General features: G+C 46.7%; 1 protein-coding gene across 1 annotated transcript; it reads left to right on the top strand.

Moving 5' to 3' along the window:
- The first annotated feature begins 1,205 nt into the window (after window positions 1–1,205).
- lpcat4 (lysophosphatidylcholine acyltransferase 4) lies at window positions 1,206–13,059 on the top strand. The gene is made up of 13 exons (XM_034556844.1): window positions 1,206–1,736; window positions 3,625–3,988; window positions 4,894–5,006; window positions 5,391–5,451; window positions 5,621–5,679; window positions 7,050–7,084; window positions 10,935–10,989; window positions 11,123–11,205; window positions 11,533–11,658; window positions 11,771–11,927; window positions 12,061–12,153; window positions 12,251–12,386; window positions 12,524–13,059. Exons 1-13 carry the CDS (start codon window positions 1,647–1,649, stop codon window positions 12,691–12,693), a joined length of 1,542 nt encoding a protein of 513 aa, XP_034412735.1. The 5' UTR covers window positions 1,206–1,646; the 3' UTR covers window positions 12,694–13,059.
- The last annotated feature ends 4,497 nt before the right edge of the window (window positions 13,060–17,556 follow it).

Here is a 17,556-nt window from a genome sequence, read left to right as displayed (position 1 = left end):
GTTTTATATTTTATCCTTTTTAATTGCGTGGTTATTACAAGAGCACTACGCATCTGTAATGTGTTTCCTGAAAGTAGACCTGGAGATTAAAAAGTCACCTGTTGCCTGACTAAAAGTGCTTAAACCTATATGAGTCCATTAATCTACAATTATCCAAATGATGTCAATAAATAACAAATAAAATGCAGTTAAACATATATTTCTCCTTCCTTTTTCTTGCACCTTGTGCTTATTGCGGCTGCTGTTTGTGGGCGTGTGTCCTGGTATCAGCAGCGACACCCTGGGAGGACAAAGGCAGTCAGGTAGGGCAGTGGGAGAACTTGAGAGGCGAGTCGCAGAGCGCTTAAGTGGCTTTTGTTACGGCCGTGGATGAATAACTATGCAAGGCTCTTCACACAGATGGTCCAAACACCCCCCCCCCCCCCCCCCCCCACACACCCCCACACCCCGAAACGTGAAAGATGAGATCAAAGTTGTGCACTTTCTCTGCAATTTAAAGGCAATTTTTTATGTCAACATGTTTTAATGCTGGAAGGTGAGTTGCATTCTAAATCTGTGCATTCAGTCCTGGATAATGTATGCAAAAGGTTTACAGGGTGGTCTGTAATAAATGGTCTTTATGTAATAAAATAATATATTTTAATACCTTACATGCTTTGTGCATATGGGAGGACGATTTAAATGTATAAGTGAAAATGGAAAAAGTCAAGGTATTAAAGGTATTTAAAGCCAAAATATTATTATAAAAAAATACTAATTACGAGAAAGAGTTTGAGCTACTGGCATGTCATAATTCTGCATTACTATTATCATGATTTTATTTAGTATATCATGTTGGCGGAATGTATTGTACATTTACTCAAATACCATAATTGAAACTAGGCCCATCATTACATTAATTAAACCAAAGCATTAACGGCTCACAATCCAGTAGCCTAACATAAATATATTTATTTTGTAATTTAACCATTTCATGATATTTCATTTTTAAATGATTTTGTTTAATTGAATTTCACCTCTAAAATCTCTTTTTTAAATATTCTTTATTTATATATATATTTATTTATATTTACTCTCCCCTTAAATCGTGTAGGAATAGGACAGCTTTTGGTTTATTTTAAGTTTCGGAGCGTCAGGGACCGGTTCAGCCTGCCCCCCCCCCCCCGGACGCGAGAGGGGGGCGTGGTCTCGAGGGGGCGTGACCAGGTGAGGAGGAGAGTACAAGAGGAGAAGGATGGGCAGTTCTCCTTCACAGCGTTTCGGTCGCTTTCAGCGCGCGCAGCACATAAAGCGGAGAGAAAAGTTTTTAAAAACCGGACGTAACGAGTTTTTATTGTTGTTTTTGTTTACTTTGAGTCGGTTAACGTCGGCTCGTTTGTTTGTTTCGTCCCGTTGTTCCTCCTCGGTCGGCTCGAGCCGGACGTTGAGCTAACGTTTCTATTTTTAAATCTCACTTCCAACCGCAGCTGTCAGTTGACGGGACGACGGGTTCCGGTCCGCTTTCACCAAAAGAAGAGAAGGAAGGAGCAACACTTTCTTCAAAGGACGAGTCTCTGTCAACAGTTGTTGTTTTTAAAAGTATTTATTTATTAGTTGGACGTTGAGGTTTCCCCCCCCCTTCCTCCTCCTCCTGCTGCTCCGTTGCCATGGAGAGGCTCGGCTGTCACTCAGCAACGCAGGAGTATCCGCATCCGTTCATCCACGAGGTGAAGCTGACCAGGGCTCAGAGGATCAGGGTAAGGTTCACGTCCACAAGAGGACCAGGGGATCAGGGTTCACGTCCACAAGAGGACCAGGGGATCAGGGTTCACGTCCACAAGAGGATCAGGGGATCAGGGTTCATGTCCACAAGAGGACCAGGGGATCAGGGTTCACGTCCACAAGAGGACCAGGGGATCAGGGTTCACGTCCACAAGAGGATCAGGGGATCAGGGTTCATGTCCACAAGAGGACCAGGGGATCAGGGTTCACGTCCACAAGAGGACCAGGGGATCAGGGTTCACGTCCACAAGAGGACCAGGGGATCAGGGTTCACGTCCACAAGAGGATCAGGGGATCAGGGTTCACGTCCACAAGAGGATCAGGGGATCAGGGTTCACGTCCACAAGAGGACCAGGGGATCAGGGTTCACGTCCACAAGAGGATCAGGGGATCAGGGTTCACGTCCACAAGAGGACCAGGGGATCAGGGTTCACGTCCACAAGAGGACCAGGGGATCAGGGTTCACGTCCACAAGAGGACCAGGGGATCAGGGTTCATGTCCACAAGAGGACCAGGGGATCAGGGTTCACGTCCACAAGAGGATCAGGGGATCAGGGTTCACGTCCACAAGAGGACCAGGGGATCAGGGTTCACGTCCACAAGAGGACCAGGGGATCAGGGTTCACGTCCACAAGAGGACCAGGGGATCAGGGTTCACGTCCACAAGAGGTTCAGGGGATCAGGGTTCACATCCACAAGAGGATCAGGGGATCAGGGTTCACGTCCACAAGAGGATCAGGGGATCAGGGTTCACATCCACAAGAGGATCAGGGGATCAGGGTTCATGTCCACAAGAGGATCAGGGGATCAGGGTTCATGTCCACAAGAGGATCAGGGTAAGGTTCACGTCCACAAGAGGATCAGGGGATCAGGGTTCACGTCCACAAGAGGACCAGGGGATCAGGGTTCACATCCACAAGAGGACCAGGGGACCAGGGGATCAGGGTTCATGTCCACAAGAGGTTCAGGGGATCAGGGTTCACATCCACAAGAGGTTCAGGGGATCAGGGGATCAGGGTTCACATCCACAAGAGGTTCAGGGGACCAGGGGATCAGGGTTCACATCCACAAGAGGACCAGGGGATCAGGGTTCACGTCCACAAGAGGACTAGGGGATCAGGGTTCATGTCCACAAGAGGTTCAGGGGATCAGGGGATCAGGGTTCACATCCACAAGAGGTTCAGGGGATCAGGGGATCAGGGTTCACATCCACAAGAGGTTCAGGGGATCAGGGGATCAGGGTTCACATCCACAAGAGGTTCAGGGGACCAGGGGATCAGGGTTCACATCCACAAGAGGACCAGGGGATCAGGGTTCACGTCCACAAGAGGATCAGGGGATCAGGGTTCACGTCCACAAGAGGATCAGGGGATCAGGGTTCACGTCCACAAGAGGACCAGGGGATCAGGGTTCACGTCCACAAGAGGGTCAGGGGATCAGGGTTCACATCCCTGACTACTAATGTTCTTCAAAAGGATTCAAGGAGTCGGGGAGATACGGGTCCTCGCTATGTTTGCATGTATTTATCTGAAATCAAATTTCCCTTCTATGATCCTTATTTTTATTTTTATTATTTTAAATGCCATTATTTATTTAGTTGTCAACATGAGTTCAAGGGAACAAAGAGTTCACGTTTCTCCATCGGCGCCTAAACAAAATCAGCCGAGTCATAAACGACTCCGGCGTGACGGACATTACCGACTCCGTGCCACGGTAACTCGACTCTTTGAGTGACAGGGCGGCGAGTCACGGGTGACTTTAGGGACGTGTTGTTTCTATTTTTACGACGACCTCTGCCATTTGATGCTGGACGCAGCCACGCACGGCCATACTGTTTTTAATAACTTCTTCTGGTCCCTGTAGGGCGTCATCCTGGGCAGCGTCCTCTGCCCGCTCCGCATCGCCATGACGGCGCTCTGCTTCCTCGTCATGTGGCCCGTCGCCCGGCTGCGATTGGCCGGCCTGTCCGAGGAGGAGCGCGCTCGGCCCGTCGAGGGCTGGCGGCGCCGGCTGCTCCACCCGCTCATGCTGTGGCTGAGCCGATTGGCCTTCTTCTTCCTGGGCTTCCTGTGGGTGGAGGTCAAAGGTCGCAGGGCCGACCTGAAGGAGGCGCCGGTGCTGGTGGTGGCGCCTCACAGCAGCTTCTTGGACATGGTGGCTCTCATACCGACGCAGCTGGCGACCGTGGTGTCGCGGTCGGAGAACACCGGCCTGCCGGTCGTAGGAGGTGAGGGGCTGTGAATCACACACACACACACACACACACACACACACACACACACACACATATTCTAAAACTACAGTTGCTTCATCTAACCAGTGCAGGCACAACAGGAGCCTAAAAACAACAACAACCATCACGTTCAATTTAATATTTCGGTGTCGGTTTGACATCTGGGAACTTGTATAAACAGTTTATAGACAGAATATAAACAGATCGTAAAGATTCGTAAATTGAATGGAAAAACTAAATATTGACTGAAAAATGTATTTTTTCATCTTTTACTGTTGTTGTTGTTATGATAAGAAGAAACTGTATCTTTTTTTAACCCGCTGTTCCTCCTGAAGTGCGAGCAGCTGTGAGTGACATGGATGATGTTCAGAGTGGTCAGTCACACACCGACTGACTCATAAACACACTTTGTTTTCTTATAATGCGTTTTATCACATAGGCAAGAATCCATTTATTATTATTAATATATATATTTATTTTTTAAGAAGTTCATGTCAATGTAAAAGGATCAAACTGTACAGTCTTCCTCCATTATTATTATAAACAGTGAAATAGAGTAAAGTGTGTGTCACCCAGCCAGAAATGCAGCTTTCAGAACCAATGTTTTACTAAATTAGTGTTTATCTTCACAATATGTGCGTCAGGCTCCTCGATGGTCTCGTCCCGGCCGGCCCGCCGACAACCAAGAATAATATTTAGAAAAGACGGGTCGAGAAATATGAAAGTATGTGAGGAAGTCCAAAGATAAACAAGTGACTCACCCGTCGGGCTTCTGATCGGCCTCTGCATGCTTTGGCCCTCCCTGCCTCGACCGGTTCTGGTTCTCGTGTGACAGTTCTGTGTGTGTGTGTGTGTGTGTGTGTGTGTGTGTGTGTGTGTGTGTGTGTGTGTGTTTTCAGCTCTGCTGGAGTTCAACCAATCGGTGATGGTGAGCAGGACGGATCCAGAGTCCAGGAAGAAGGCAGTGGCTCAGGTCACGGAGAGGCTGACCTCCGACGGCTACTGGCCTCAGGTGTGATGTCACTCGAAAGGCTCTTTCTGCCGTCCGTCTCGACCTCCCCGTCGTTTAGGGAACGTGTCGCGAGCGATCCGGTGGTTTGAGGCCAGAAACCTGATGGGAACCGTCTCCCATTCAGCTAACAGCTGATCACGATTAGATGGCAGCTGTGTCTGCTCGAGGGGAACCAAACACTGGTCCGCCTCCCATCGAGGCCTTTCTTATTGTGGGGGGTCTTATTGTTATTAATAAGATCTTATCGGTGAATAAATACGATCTGTCCGTTACCACGTCGGGTAGAAGGCTGTTTGTGTGATTTGTGGCCCTGAATATATATTCATATATACATATATGTGTGTGTAGTATTATTTACGTCACATTTCCCAATCCTCGGGCCAGATGCTGATGTTTCCCGAGGGAACCACGACCAACGGCAGCGCGCTCATCAAATTCAAACCCGGTGAGTCCCGTCTGCTTGGTCTGGATGGCTCAGGCCTGAAGTTTGTTCACCTGCCATCGGTTTGGGAGCAGCAGCAGCTGCTTGTTGTTGTGCTTCTCCTTCTCATTCCAGTCTTTCCACTCTGACTCTCTTTTCTCTCTTTTCTTTCCTTGTGTTTCTCCGCCATCAGGTGCCTTCCTCGCCGGACTCCCGGTCCAACCGGTTCTGTTGCGTTACCCCAACCAGCTGGTGAGTGAAGCCGTTTCAAAGGGGGGAGGGGCGAGGGGGGGGGGGGGGGGGGGGGGGGGGTTATTACGTAACAGAGAGAAGATTCCGATGTTTCCTGAGTTGGGATCGCCTCGCAGCTCCGCTTCCAAAACGGGTTTCTGTCCCGCTCGACATTCAGAAAGGAATGTCGTTCTTCAAGGTCGCGGAGTCAGAAAAGCCCTGAAGTGAACTCCAGCTTCAGTTGATCTGAGGTGGTAAACAAACACAGTTAGAGAATATCTTTATACACTGATTCACAAACAACTGTCCCTTTTTATAGGTCATATAAAAGATGATGAATTAAGTCCTTAAGGCACGTGTCCTTTTATTATAGATAGCTATGGGTAGACTCTTTACCTTAGCGAGGGGGTGGGTTATCAAGTCATTGTGACGACATGATAATAAGTGATAATTAAGAGTTAAAGGCAGTTACCGACGATTGTATGGTTGGCAATATGCTGAGATACCTAAAGCAGGTGCACTTTATATATATACATTTATTTTTATATATATACATACACTTACTGTATCTTATGGCCACAAATTAAATATAATGTGGGGAAGATTTAATTTAATTGAGGCCCAAATTCCATCTCACGCTTACAAATGTAATTAAAATGTAATTAAAATGTACCAAAGTGTTTGACTGAGACAGTTAAATATGATTAAATAAATCAGAAAAAAAGAATAAATAACTAAAAAATTATGTTTGTTATCGAGAGTTGATTTCCTTATCGTGACGAGATGATTTTTTTTTTTAAAACACGACCGCAACAGGAGTCGCCTTGAAGCAAAGATTATCAGCACTTTGTTGACTGCATGCTTGAAGGTTGTCGTCCATCCTTTTAAGATCTTTAGAGATAGAACCAGGAACTATGTCACTGGGACAAAAGTCACGCTGTGCTCCGCGTTTCATACTTTTATTGAGTCACCTCGATTGCCCTGATGGTGCACAGACAGGGGACGCTTTGTTTTCTGTGTGTGATGCTTCCACCCGCACACACACACACACACACACACACGTCTCTGACTCATTGGTCCGTTCCCCACTTCCCACCTCGGACCGCACCCGTCTTCAAAAAAACCCGGAGGGGGGGGGGGGGCCTCCATTGTTTATCTCGGCTACGCACCTGTGAAAAGATTTGTGTTTGCATTTGACATGATTTAAAAAAACAGCCGATTTCAGGTGTTTCACAATGACACACACACACGCACACACGCACACACAGACACACAAGGTGGAAACAATGCCAGCGTCGTTATCGCCGGTTTAAGGGACAACTCCCCACCCGGCATTTGTTTTCTTTTGTTTTTCCTCCGCTCATTACAATCTTTTTATTGCTGTTCCTCAGGACACGGTGCGCTGGACCTACAAAGGAACGAGCTGGTGAGTTCACCTGCCCTCTACCTGCAGTGTGTGTACCTGCAGTGTGTGTACCTGCAGTGTGTGTACCTGCCCTCTACCTGCAGTGTGTGTACCTGCAGTGTGTGTACCTGCAGTGTGTGTACCTGCAGTGTGTATGTATACCTGCAGTGTGTGTACCTGCAGTGTGTGTACCTGCAGTGCGTGTACCTGCAGTGTGTGTACCTGCAGTGTGTATGTATACCTGCAGTGTGTGTACCTGCAGTGTGTGTACCTACAGTGTGTATACCTGCAGTGTGTATACCTGCAGTGTGTATACCTACAGTGTGTGTGTATACCTACAGTGTGTATATCTACAGTGTGTATACCTACAGTGTGTATGTATACCTGCAGTGTGTGTACCTACAGTGTGTATACCTGCAGTGTGTATACCTACAGTGTGTATATCTACAGTGTGTATACCTACAGTGTGTATACCTGCAGTGTGTATACCTGCAGTGTGTGTACCTGCAGTGTGTATACCTACAGTGTGTGTATATCTACAGTGTGTATATCTACAGTGTGTATACCTACAGTGTGTATACCTACAGTGTGTGTATATCTACAGTGTGTATATCTACAGTGTGTATATCTACAGTGTGTATACCTGCAGTGTGTATACCTACAGTGTGTATATCTACAGTGTGTATACATACAGTGTGTATACCTACAGTGTGTATACCTACAGTGTGTATACATACAGTGTGTATACCTACAGTGTGTATATCTACAGTGTGTATACATACAGTGTGTATACCTACAGTGTGTATACCTACAGTGTGTGTATATCTACAGTGTGTATACCTACAGTGTGTATACATACAGTGTGTATGTATACCTGCAGTGTGTATACCTACAGTGTGTATATCTACAGTGTGTATACCTACAGTGTGTATACCTGCAGTGTGTATGTATACCTGCAGTGTGTATACCTACAGTGTGTATATCTACAGTGTGTATATCTACAGTGTGTATACCTACAGTGTGTATACCTGCAGTGTGTATGTATACCTGCAGTGTGTATACCTACAGTGTGTATATCTACAGTGTGTATACCTACAGTGTGTATACATACAGTGTGTATACCTGCAGTGTGTATGTATACCTGCAGTGTGTATACCTACAGTGTGTATATCTACAGTGTGTATACCTACAGTGTGTATATCTACAGTGTGTATATCTACAGTGTGTATATCTACAGTGTGTATACCTACAGTGTGTATACCTGCAGTGTGTATGTATACCTGCAGTGTGTATACCTACAGTGTGTATATCTACAGTGTGTATACCTACAGTGTGTATACATACAGTGTGTATACCTGCAGTGTGTATGTATACCTGCAGTGTGTATACATACAGTGTGTATGTGTACCTGCAGTGTGTATACCTACAGTGTGTATACCTGCAGTGTGTATACCTGCAGTGTGTATACCTACAGTGTGTATGTATACCTGCAGTGTGTATACCTACAGTGTGTATATCTACAGTGTGTATACCTACAGTGTGTATACCTGCAGTGTGTGTACCTGCAGTGTGTGTACCTACAGTGTGTATGTGTACCTGCAGTGTGTATACCTACAGTGTGTATACCTGCAGTGTGTATACCTGCAGTGTGTATACCTACAGTGTGTATGTATACCTGCAGTGTGTATACCTACAGTGTGTATATCTACAGTGTGTATACCTACAGTGTGTATACCTGCAGTGTGTATGTATACCTGCAGTGTGTATACCTACAGTGTGTATATCTACAGTGTGTATATCTACAGTGTGTATACCTACAGTGTGTATACCTGCAGTGTGTATGTATACCTGCAGTGTGTATACCTACAGTGTGTATATCTACAGTGTGTATACCTACAGTGTGTATACATACAGTGTGTATACCTGCAGTGTGTATGTATACCTGCAGTGTGTATACCTACAGTGTGTATATCTACAGTGTGTATACCTACAGTGTGTATATCTACAGTGTGTATATCTACAGTGTGTATATCTACAGTGTGTATACCTACAGTGTGTATACCTGCAGTGTGTATACCTACAGTGTGTATATCTACAGTGTGTATACCTACAGTGTGTATACATACAGTGTGTATACCTGCAGTGTGTATGTATACCTGCAGTGTGTATACATACAGTGTGTATATCTACAGTGTGTATGTATACCTGCAGTGTGTGTACCTACAGTGTGTATACCTGCAGTGTGTATACCTACAGTGTGTATATCTACAGTGTGTATATCTACAGTGTGTATACCTACAGTGTGTATACCTGCAGTGTGTATGTATACCTGCAGTGTGTATACCTACAGTGTGTATATCTACAGTGTGTATACCTACAGTGTGTATATCTACAGTGTGTATGTATACCTGCAGTGTGTGTACCTACAGTGTGTATACCTGCAGTGTGTATACCTACAGTGTGTATATCTACAGTGTGTATACATACAGTGTGTATACCTACAGTGTGTATACCTACAGTGTGTGTATATCTACAGTGTGTATACCTACAGTGTGTATATCTACAGTGTGTATACATACAGTGTGTATACCTACAGTGTGTATATCTACAGTGTGTGTATATCTACAGTGTGTATACCTACAGTGTGTATATCTACAGTGTGTATACCTACAGTGTGTATACATACAGTGTGTATATCTACAGTGTGTATACCTACAGTGTGTATACCTACAGTGTGTATATCTACAGTGTGTATACATACAGTGTGTATACCTACAGTGTGTATACCTACAGTGTGTGTATATCTACAGTGTGTATACATACAGTGTGTATACCTACAGTGTGTATACCTACAGTGTGTATATCTACAGTGTGTATACATACAGTGTGTATACCTACAGTGTGTATACCTACAGTGTGTGTATATCTACAGTGTGTATACCTACAGTGTGTATATCTACAGTGTGTATACCTACAGTGTGTATACATACAGTGTGTATACCTACAGTGTGTATACCTACAGTGTGTATACCTACAGTGTGTATACCTACAGTGTGTATACCTACAGTGTGTATACCTACAGTGTGTATACATACAGTGTGTATACCTACAGTGTGTATACCTACAGTGTGTATACATACAGTGTGTATACCTACAGTGTGTATACCTACAGTGTGTATACATACAGTGTGTATACCTACAGTGTGTATACCTACAGTGTGTACGCTCGGGAAGCTATTTGAACAACTTCCTGGACTTTGTACTTTAAAAACTCAGTTTTTCTGCCCAGGAACTCGGTTTTATTCATTTGTTTTTACCCTGAGATATCAAAAGAATATTTTATGTACTTTTCAAGGAATGTTATGTTGCAGTACATAACGGTATATCTCTGGTGTAATGTATAACAATAAGTATAATGGTATTATCTCTGGTATAAAGCAATGGCACCACACGCTGCAGCCTTAAAAAGGATCAACACCTCTTATGAGGGAGGATTTATGGCTCAGTGTTATTACACCTGTGAGCTGGCTGGGCGTGTACTGGGAGGGACATTAGTCACTTTTCTAATGGCTCTTAAGTGTTTTTGGGACACATTATGTAAGTAGTTTTTATTGTATCTTAATTACTCAGGAGTTCATTTGCTGGCTTAGCGAGAAAAACGACAACATTACTGTCTTGTATAAATATAAACTATAAAATAGATGTTATCTATAGTCTGTGTATTATTAGTAGGTACCGTACTGCTGAGTCAAATGTCTTTTTAGACGCCTCAAAATAACCATAAGTCATTAAACGTGTGCGCTATATTTAGCCACCAGACTATTAATATTACTGGTAATTGCACTTTAAATATAATATAATGCCTCTTTAGGAAGGAGGCGCTGTGGCACACGACCTCTCAGCTCTACACCAACGTGACAGTGGAGGTAAGTTCACCAGATCATTACATGTGTTATTAGAATAGAGTTGCGTTTCACACTGTTGGGCGCAGGAAATGATCGCGTTGTGAATATTAAAAAATTCAACGTGTGATTAATGAACGGTTCTTTTGTTCTTCAGTTCCTTCCCGTTTACAAACCCTCCCAGGAGGAGAAGAGCGACCCCAACCTGTACGCGGACAACGTTCAGAAGCTCATGGCCAAGTGAGTGTGCAGACGCTTTATGACTGTATGTCATATGTACAATCGGTAATGTGTTAAGATGAGATCAGGCTTATTTATAAAGGGACATATTCTATGTAGGTTGTCACGTGCACTGAGCATCAGTATTTAGTGCATGTTTTTATGAACCGACACACACCAACATATCAGGTGATTTGGACCAGGTTCTGGAGGTTCCTGACACCCCTTGATCATTTGTTTTTCTGCTTCCAAAACAGTCCACAAATAATAATAAACCACTGCCAACGGGGCTATTAATCCCACCGGCATACAGCAGAGGTAATAATGCACCTGTGTGCTGCTCTCCAGGGCTCTTGGACTCCCGTCTACAGACTACGTGATGGAGGGCCGGGTTCCCGTCAATAAGCTGGGGGGTCTCTCGCTCCCACTGGAGTCTCCTGCCAGGAAGACGCTCAGGCTGCTGCGCAGAGACGGGTGACAACAAGAAGAAGATCTGCGTTGGCCTCCTGGACTCAGTCCTGTGGGAAGTTGTTTTGTTTTATTCATCTCCCCCATCTTCATCTTCATCTCTCTCTCTCTCTCTCAGTCTGGGAGCGCATGAAGTGCAAGCAGCGCTGGACAGAATGATTGACAGGTGTCAGTCCGGAGCTCAGGGGTTTAAGGCCAGCGCAGAGGAGCTGACCTCCATCCTCGGGCTGACGGATGGACAGATGGCCGCCACGGTCTGTGACATTTATTCCAAGGTACCAGCAGGTTCTCACGACGATTACGTCTCCATCGTCCCCGGCCTTTTGTTTGGTTTATGGACACTGCTCCCAGGTTACGAGAAACATAAACACAAATACAAACATACATCCTAAATTGTTTGTTTCTCAGGATGAGGTCGTGGACCTCAGGCCGATCTATCTGACGGTAGCCGCTCTGTCCGGATGCGTCGGCTTCAAGTCCCTCCTCCACACAGCGTTCACCGTAAGTCCTCCTTGTTCCCCGACGTGAAGGAATCCACCGTCTCGTTTGTCGTGATCCACCGTCGTCGTCGTCGTCTAAATGTCTCGTTGTCGTCCAGCTGTTTGACGGACAGGGCCGAGGCAGCCTGAGTGCAGAGGAGCTGACCGACCTCATGGCAGCGCTGCTGGATTTCCCCCAGCGCCACACGGCCGAGCTGCACGCTCAGGCCTCCGGGCGCGGCCGGCTCACTGAAGGTGAGCGTCCCTCAGGTGTTGCGCGTCGTGTAGGACGACGGGCTCAGCTCGCCTCTCGATTCCCCTCCTTTGAGTTACTCTGAAGAAGCCCCCCCCCTCCCCAAAAACAAGGCAACTGACGCCTCGTCTCCCAACAGAGAGTCTGCAGCGGGTGCTGACGACCCACCCGACCTATCGGAGCGTGGCGGACGAGTACATGCGGCCCGAGGAGGCGGGACCCCGGCCGGCCGACGGGGAGGCCGTGAACAACAACGGGAGCGTCTCCGACGGCAACGGGCCCCTCCGCGACAACAAAAAGTTTGAATGAGGAATAAAAATGGATCCCTGAGTGAAGCCAAAGGGACTATATTGAATAACCAGAATAACCGTCGACAAAGGATTGTATCTCAGGTGTGTGTGTGTGTGTGTGTGTGTGTGTTTTAAAAATCTATATTACTGTACAGTCAACCATGCCAATATTAGAAAACCAAAGAATGATTTAAATTATGACTACAGTGGCTCTGAGGTGTGAATGTGTGTCTCGTGTATTTAAAGACTTGGAAGTTTACACTTTTAATCGCCCAACAGATATCTTGTTCATGTTGTTGTTCCAGATGCTGTTAAAAGACTCCATTACCTTACATGAAATGTCTTATTTATATCATTTGTTTATTCTTCTCAACCGGTACAGTTGTATGTGCAAAAAAGAAAACTCTGTAAATCAAAAAGTTTATTTTTTACGTAAATTCATTCTTACTTCTTTTCGCGTGCGAATATTATTCATGCTTAACAATAAATTAAACTGTGAATTGTTTTTTCAGGAATCACAAACATACTTTGTATCTCTTATTTTTTTTTAAAAAGGAACAATTATCCACTTCCTCTCAGCGTTTTAATCCTCTTCTCGCCTCCTGCGGCCGGCTGTGCGCCTTCGCTTTGCACAGGATGAAGTCTTTATACTTCGTGGTGATCCAACGTGGGCCGCGACTCGTTCCCGTCGCGCTTTCGAGGCCTTCCCGTCCTTCGGCTTCACGCTGCTTCTCGTTGAGGGCGGGCGCCGTTCACAGCCAGGCGTTGCTTTCGCTTCCACGTTGGACTTTCCACGTTGGCTCCTCCCTCTTTTCGCCGGACTCGAGCTGATCGTCTCCGTCCCGTTCGGGCGCCGGTGTCCTGCCTCCACCGGTTGAGGCGTCGCCCCCGTCCCCCGTGACGCGCTTCGCGTCCTCAACCTGTAGAAGTCGCACGTTCCCGAGACGTCGCCGCGTTTACTCTCGGCTCCACTTCCTGCCGCCGTCGGGCGACGTCGTTGGCGCTCTGGAGTCGGAGCGGAGAGCGACTCCCTTGCCCCGACCGGCGGCTCCTCCGCTGACGACTCCTTCGTCGAGTCTTTTGTGGAGCGGGTGTCGGCCGCCGCTAGAGGCTCCTCGTCCTCGCTGGTCTTCTCCCTCCTATTTCCGCTTCTTTTCATCGGACTTAAAACCGTCGGAGTCGGCCGCCCAGCTTCCTCCTCCCTCACCTCGACCTCCAGTGCGGCGTCGTCCTGAACTTCCGTCTTCGGCGAGGACCGCCCTCGTCCCTCAGCCGCCGTGCTCCTGGACGTTTGAGGCCCCTCACCAGGCTCGCTCTCCTCTTGAGGGATCTTTGTCGACGGGGCACTTCCCGTTTCACGGCTCACATCGGGGTCAGAGGACGCCGAGTCTGATGAAAGGACATCGGCTGGAGGATCAAAAGAGTCCTCATGAGAGGGCTCAGGAGTCGCTTCGGGGCAAGAGTTTGAGTTTTCCGGGCTGCGTGGTTCCAAAGGCTCCCTCGTCAGAGGCAGTGGGCGAGGATGTGTCTTCAGGTCCTCGTTGGCCCCTGAAAGACTTGAGGGGGACTCGGGTGCAGGAGGGCCCCCCGGTAGAGGTCCTTCCTGAGGCCTTTGGGGCGCCTGGGCTGACTGTGTGTCCCCGAGGCTTGAGAGAGACATCCAGTCTTTCTCTGGCTTTGATGTACCGCCGTCTCTCGCCTCCGGCGCCCGAGTCGGACCGGCGTCCGGGTAGGTGATGGCGTGCAACTGCAGAAAGGCAATAAAGTCCTCGAAAGGCCAGCCGTCGAGGGGAGACGTCGAGGCACCGACGGGGCTACCGGTCTGTGCTTCTAGAAGGTGTCGTCCATCCTGGTTTGGGCCTGCGTCGCACTCTGAGCCCGGAGGATCCGAAACGGGCGCTCGGGCGCTTCGGAGCGGCGCCGGTTCCTCGACGCGCGAAGTCGCCGGAGCCGTTCCTTCAGTTTCAGGAGAGAGGTCTGCTAACTGCTGCTGGATCACATTCAGAATCTGTTAAGCGAAAGAGATCATATTAGTTTATTAAAGGTCATTAGAACTTTTCCATAACCTTTTTCTTGCACGTCAAATGTTGTTTTTGTAATTATAATTCTATGCTTGAAATCTGACAGTATGTATTATCATGTTACCTCCAGCAAAAGTTCCCTGTGTGAAAGAAGGTCAATGGGATCTGGAGAGGGGGGGGGGTCCAGGCGCTCTGCGTTGGGCGTCGACTCCACCTGAGAGGAAGAGTTTAAATTACTCCACAAAGAATCGTCAAAACCGAAGCAGCGGAAGCCGAGACATCCTGACTTCTAATCTCTGTACATTCTCCACAATGCAACGTGATAGCCCCCCCCACCACCACCTCTGGCTCTCGAGCCAGGAGGTCAACGGGCTCCGGGTCTGCACAAAGGAGGTAGTCCAGGAACTCTGCGTTCAGCGTCGACTCCACCTGAGAGAAATCATCTTTTTTTGTTTAAAAAGACCATAAAACTAACGATGAATCAGCCGTTCGTGTATTCCGGTGATGACGTCTGTAACTTGCCTTTGAGACAAAGTGCTCGTCGCTGCACAGCTCGTCCATAAACTCCAGAAAAGAGACGTTCCCTAAGGCCAGTTCCTCCTCCTCCTCCTCATCCTCGTCTCCGTTCTCTCCGGCCTGCACAGAGCGGAGAGGCGTTTGTTGATGGTGCGTTTAGTTGTTGTTTTTTTAACATTTCTATTTCTAGATTTCATATCACAACATGCGGTCGGGCACCTTGAGACTGAGGGAGTTTATAATCCGCATGTATTCCTCAAAGTTGCGTTGCGGCTGTAGTTCATCGTCCAAAGAGGGAGAAACCGTTGTGCCATCGAGGTTATTAATGTTCTGCTCTTCTTCTGTGGGGAAAGAAACGTTTAAAAAAAATTTAAAAAAAACAGGGAGAGAAATGGGACTAAATAAAAAAAAAAATTAAAATTTAATTTCCTTCAGATCTCAAAGACAAATGAGGAAATACAGTGTACTACATCTGTATTTGCAGCCAGTTGTGGAAGATGCATTCACATAATGTTACATAAGTAAAAGTACACACAAGTAAAAGTACACACAAGTAAAAGTATATTTGAGTGTTTTTCACGTCACCTGCTTGGTCTTTCCTGTAAACCCTTGACCTCTGACCTTCTGGCTCGGCCTGCCCTCCGAGCTGCCCTGTCGTTCCTCTCGAGTCCCTGGGGGGCCAAAAGGGTGAAGTGAGACACGGCTATCGGGTTCTTCAGCGAGCGTGCACGTCTGTGTTGTGACGTGTGGAGCATCTTACGGGTCTGGACGGTGCTGATGGACCTCCTGTGGGCACATGCACCAGTCGGGACGAACCTCCGGCAGGAGGAGTAAAGACGGAGGGCCTGAACAGGGGCTGCAGCAGAGCGGGCTGCCGATGGGGACCAACACGTGGGGGACCAGAACGTGGGGGACCAGCACGTGGGGGCCCAACGCGTGGGGGCCCAACCCCATCTTTGAGTTCGGCGTGGAGGTGACGGGGCTCACGTCCGGCCAGTAGAGGTCGTGTGGAAAGCAAGGGCCGAGCATGAGCTCCGGGAAGAGCGGAGCCAGTCCAGGGTGGAACCCGTCGCCCGAGTGGGAAGCCTGGAGGCCGAGCGACGGGAGACAATCACCGGGCAGCAGGTTTCGGAAAGGGGGACGGTCCTGATCTCGGGTTTGGAAGGGGCCCTTGGAGCTCAGGGTCCGATGCATTTGCGTCTGCCTGTTTGCCGTCCGGCGAGGTTTCGCTCTCGTCTTGGAGGAACTCTTCGGCGTCGCCGGACGAGGTTCTGACGGAGCAAACTGTCCAACTCTCTGATTCTGGAGGAGGTCTCCGGTTAATTTGTGGACGTCCGACTCCTGGACCAGCTGGAGGTCGTGTGGGGAGAAATAACAAGAGGGCAGGGATCCGGACTGAGCGTAGCCGGGCTCTTCCATGTCGCTCAGGATGATCTCAGGAAGAGAGAACAACGCCGAGTCCATCTTTTATCTGTGCGTCGGTGGCTTCAGAGGAAAGTCAGATCTTCAGCAGCAATTTGATGAAATGTCTTCTGCAGGAAGCGATACAGTATTTATAAATAAGTATGTAATATACAGAAACTACAGATGATTTAGAGTGAGCAGCCATAGTGTGAATACATATTTAATATTTAACTTGTACCTCCTTAAATGTAAAATGCCAACAGGTTTATTTTAATAAATGGACTTTTTATACCAACATCATTTTTTAGATGTCTAAAATTCCAATTTATAAATATATATATGACACTTATTGTTAACCTGTTTATTTCTGGATTTGTGCACATTCAAAACATTTTTGTTCATCTTTTTATTTTATTTGCTTAATATATCTGTTACTTTGTACTGTAACTGCTGCATAAACAATTCAAATATTTAATTGAATTAAATGTTGCTTTATTAGCATGAAGGTTTCAGTAAAAAACAGTGTTGCCAAAGTATCAAAATAAATACATAATAATATTGATATGAATATTAACACAACATTAACACAGTATTACAAGTGGTATATAACAAATATATATAAACAGTATTATAATAAAATATACAATATATATTATTTATACAGTCGCTATCTTTCTTCATTTACAAATTGTTTTAATGAATAATTAAATCACTTCTGTTCAGTGACATTCACACCACATATTGTCAAAACACAGGAGGCTCATATTAACTACTTAAATAGAAGTTTGGCTCAGTTTCAAGTCAAATATTATCATAATCTTTGCGCCTACCTTTCATGTGAGTTACGATTCGTCTCCAACCGATTAATCAGTTTGCATCTGCAGCGTGTTTTAAAAACAAACTCGATCCAGGTGGATTTGTTGTATTTTGACAGAAGGTTC

Source organism: Cyclopterus lumpus, chromosome 18, assembly GCF_009769545.1.
Source record: "Cyclopterus lumpus isolate fCycLum1 chromosome 18, fCycLum1.pri, whole genome shotgun sequence".
Lineage (NCBI taxonomy): Eukaryota > Metazoa > Chordata > Actinopteri > Perciformes > Cyclopteridae > Cyclopterus > Cyclopterus lumpus.
The sequence above is the reverse complement of the archived record's forward strand: the minus strand, read 5'-3'. Positions and strand labels throughout refer to the sequence as shown.

Coding starts and splice junctions, on each gene's coding strand:
- lpcat4 (XM_034556844.1), top strand. CDS start 1,647: ATGGAGAGGCTCGGCTGTCACTCAGCAACGCAGGAGTATCCGCATCCG. Junction 5,680..7,049: donor TGCGTTACCCCAACCAGCTG/GTGAGTGAAGCC, acceptor GCTGTTCCTCAG/GACACGGTGCGCTGGACCTA. Junction 12,387..12,523: donor GCGCGGCCGGCTCACTGAAG/GTGAGCGTCCCT, acceptor GTCTCCCAACAG/AGAGTCTGCAGCGGGTGCTG.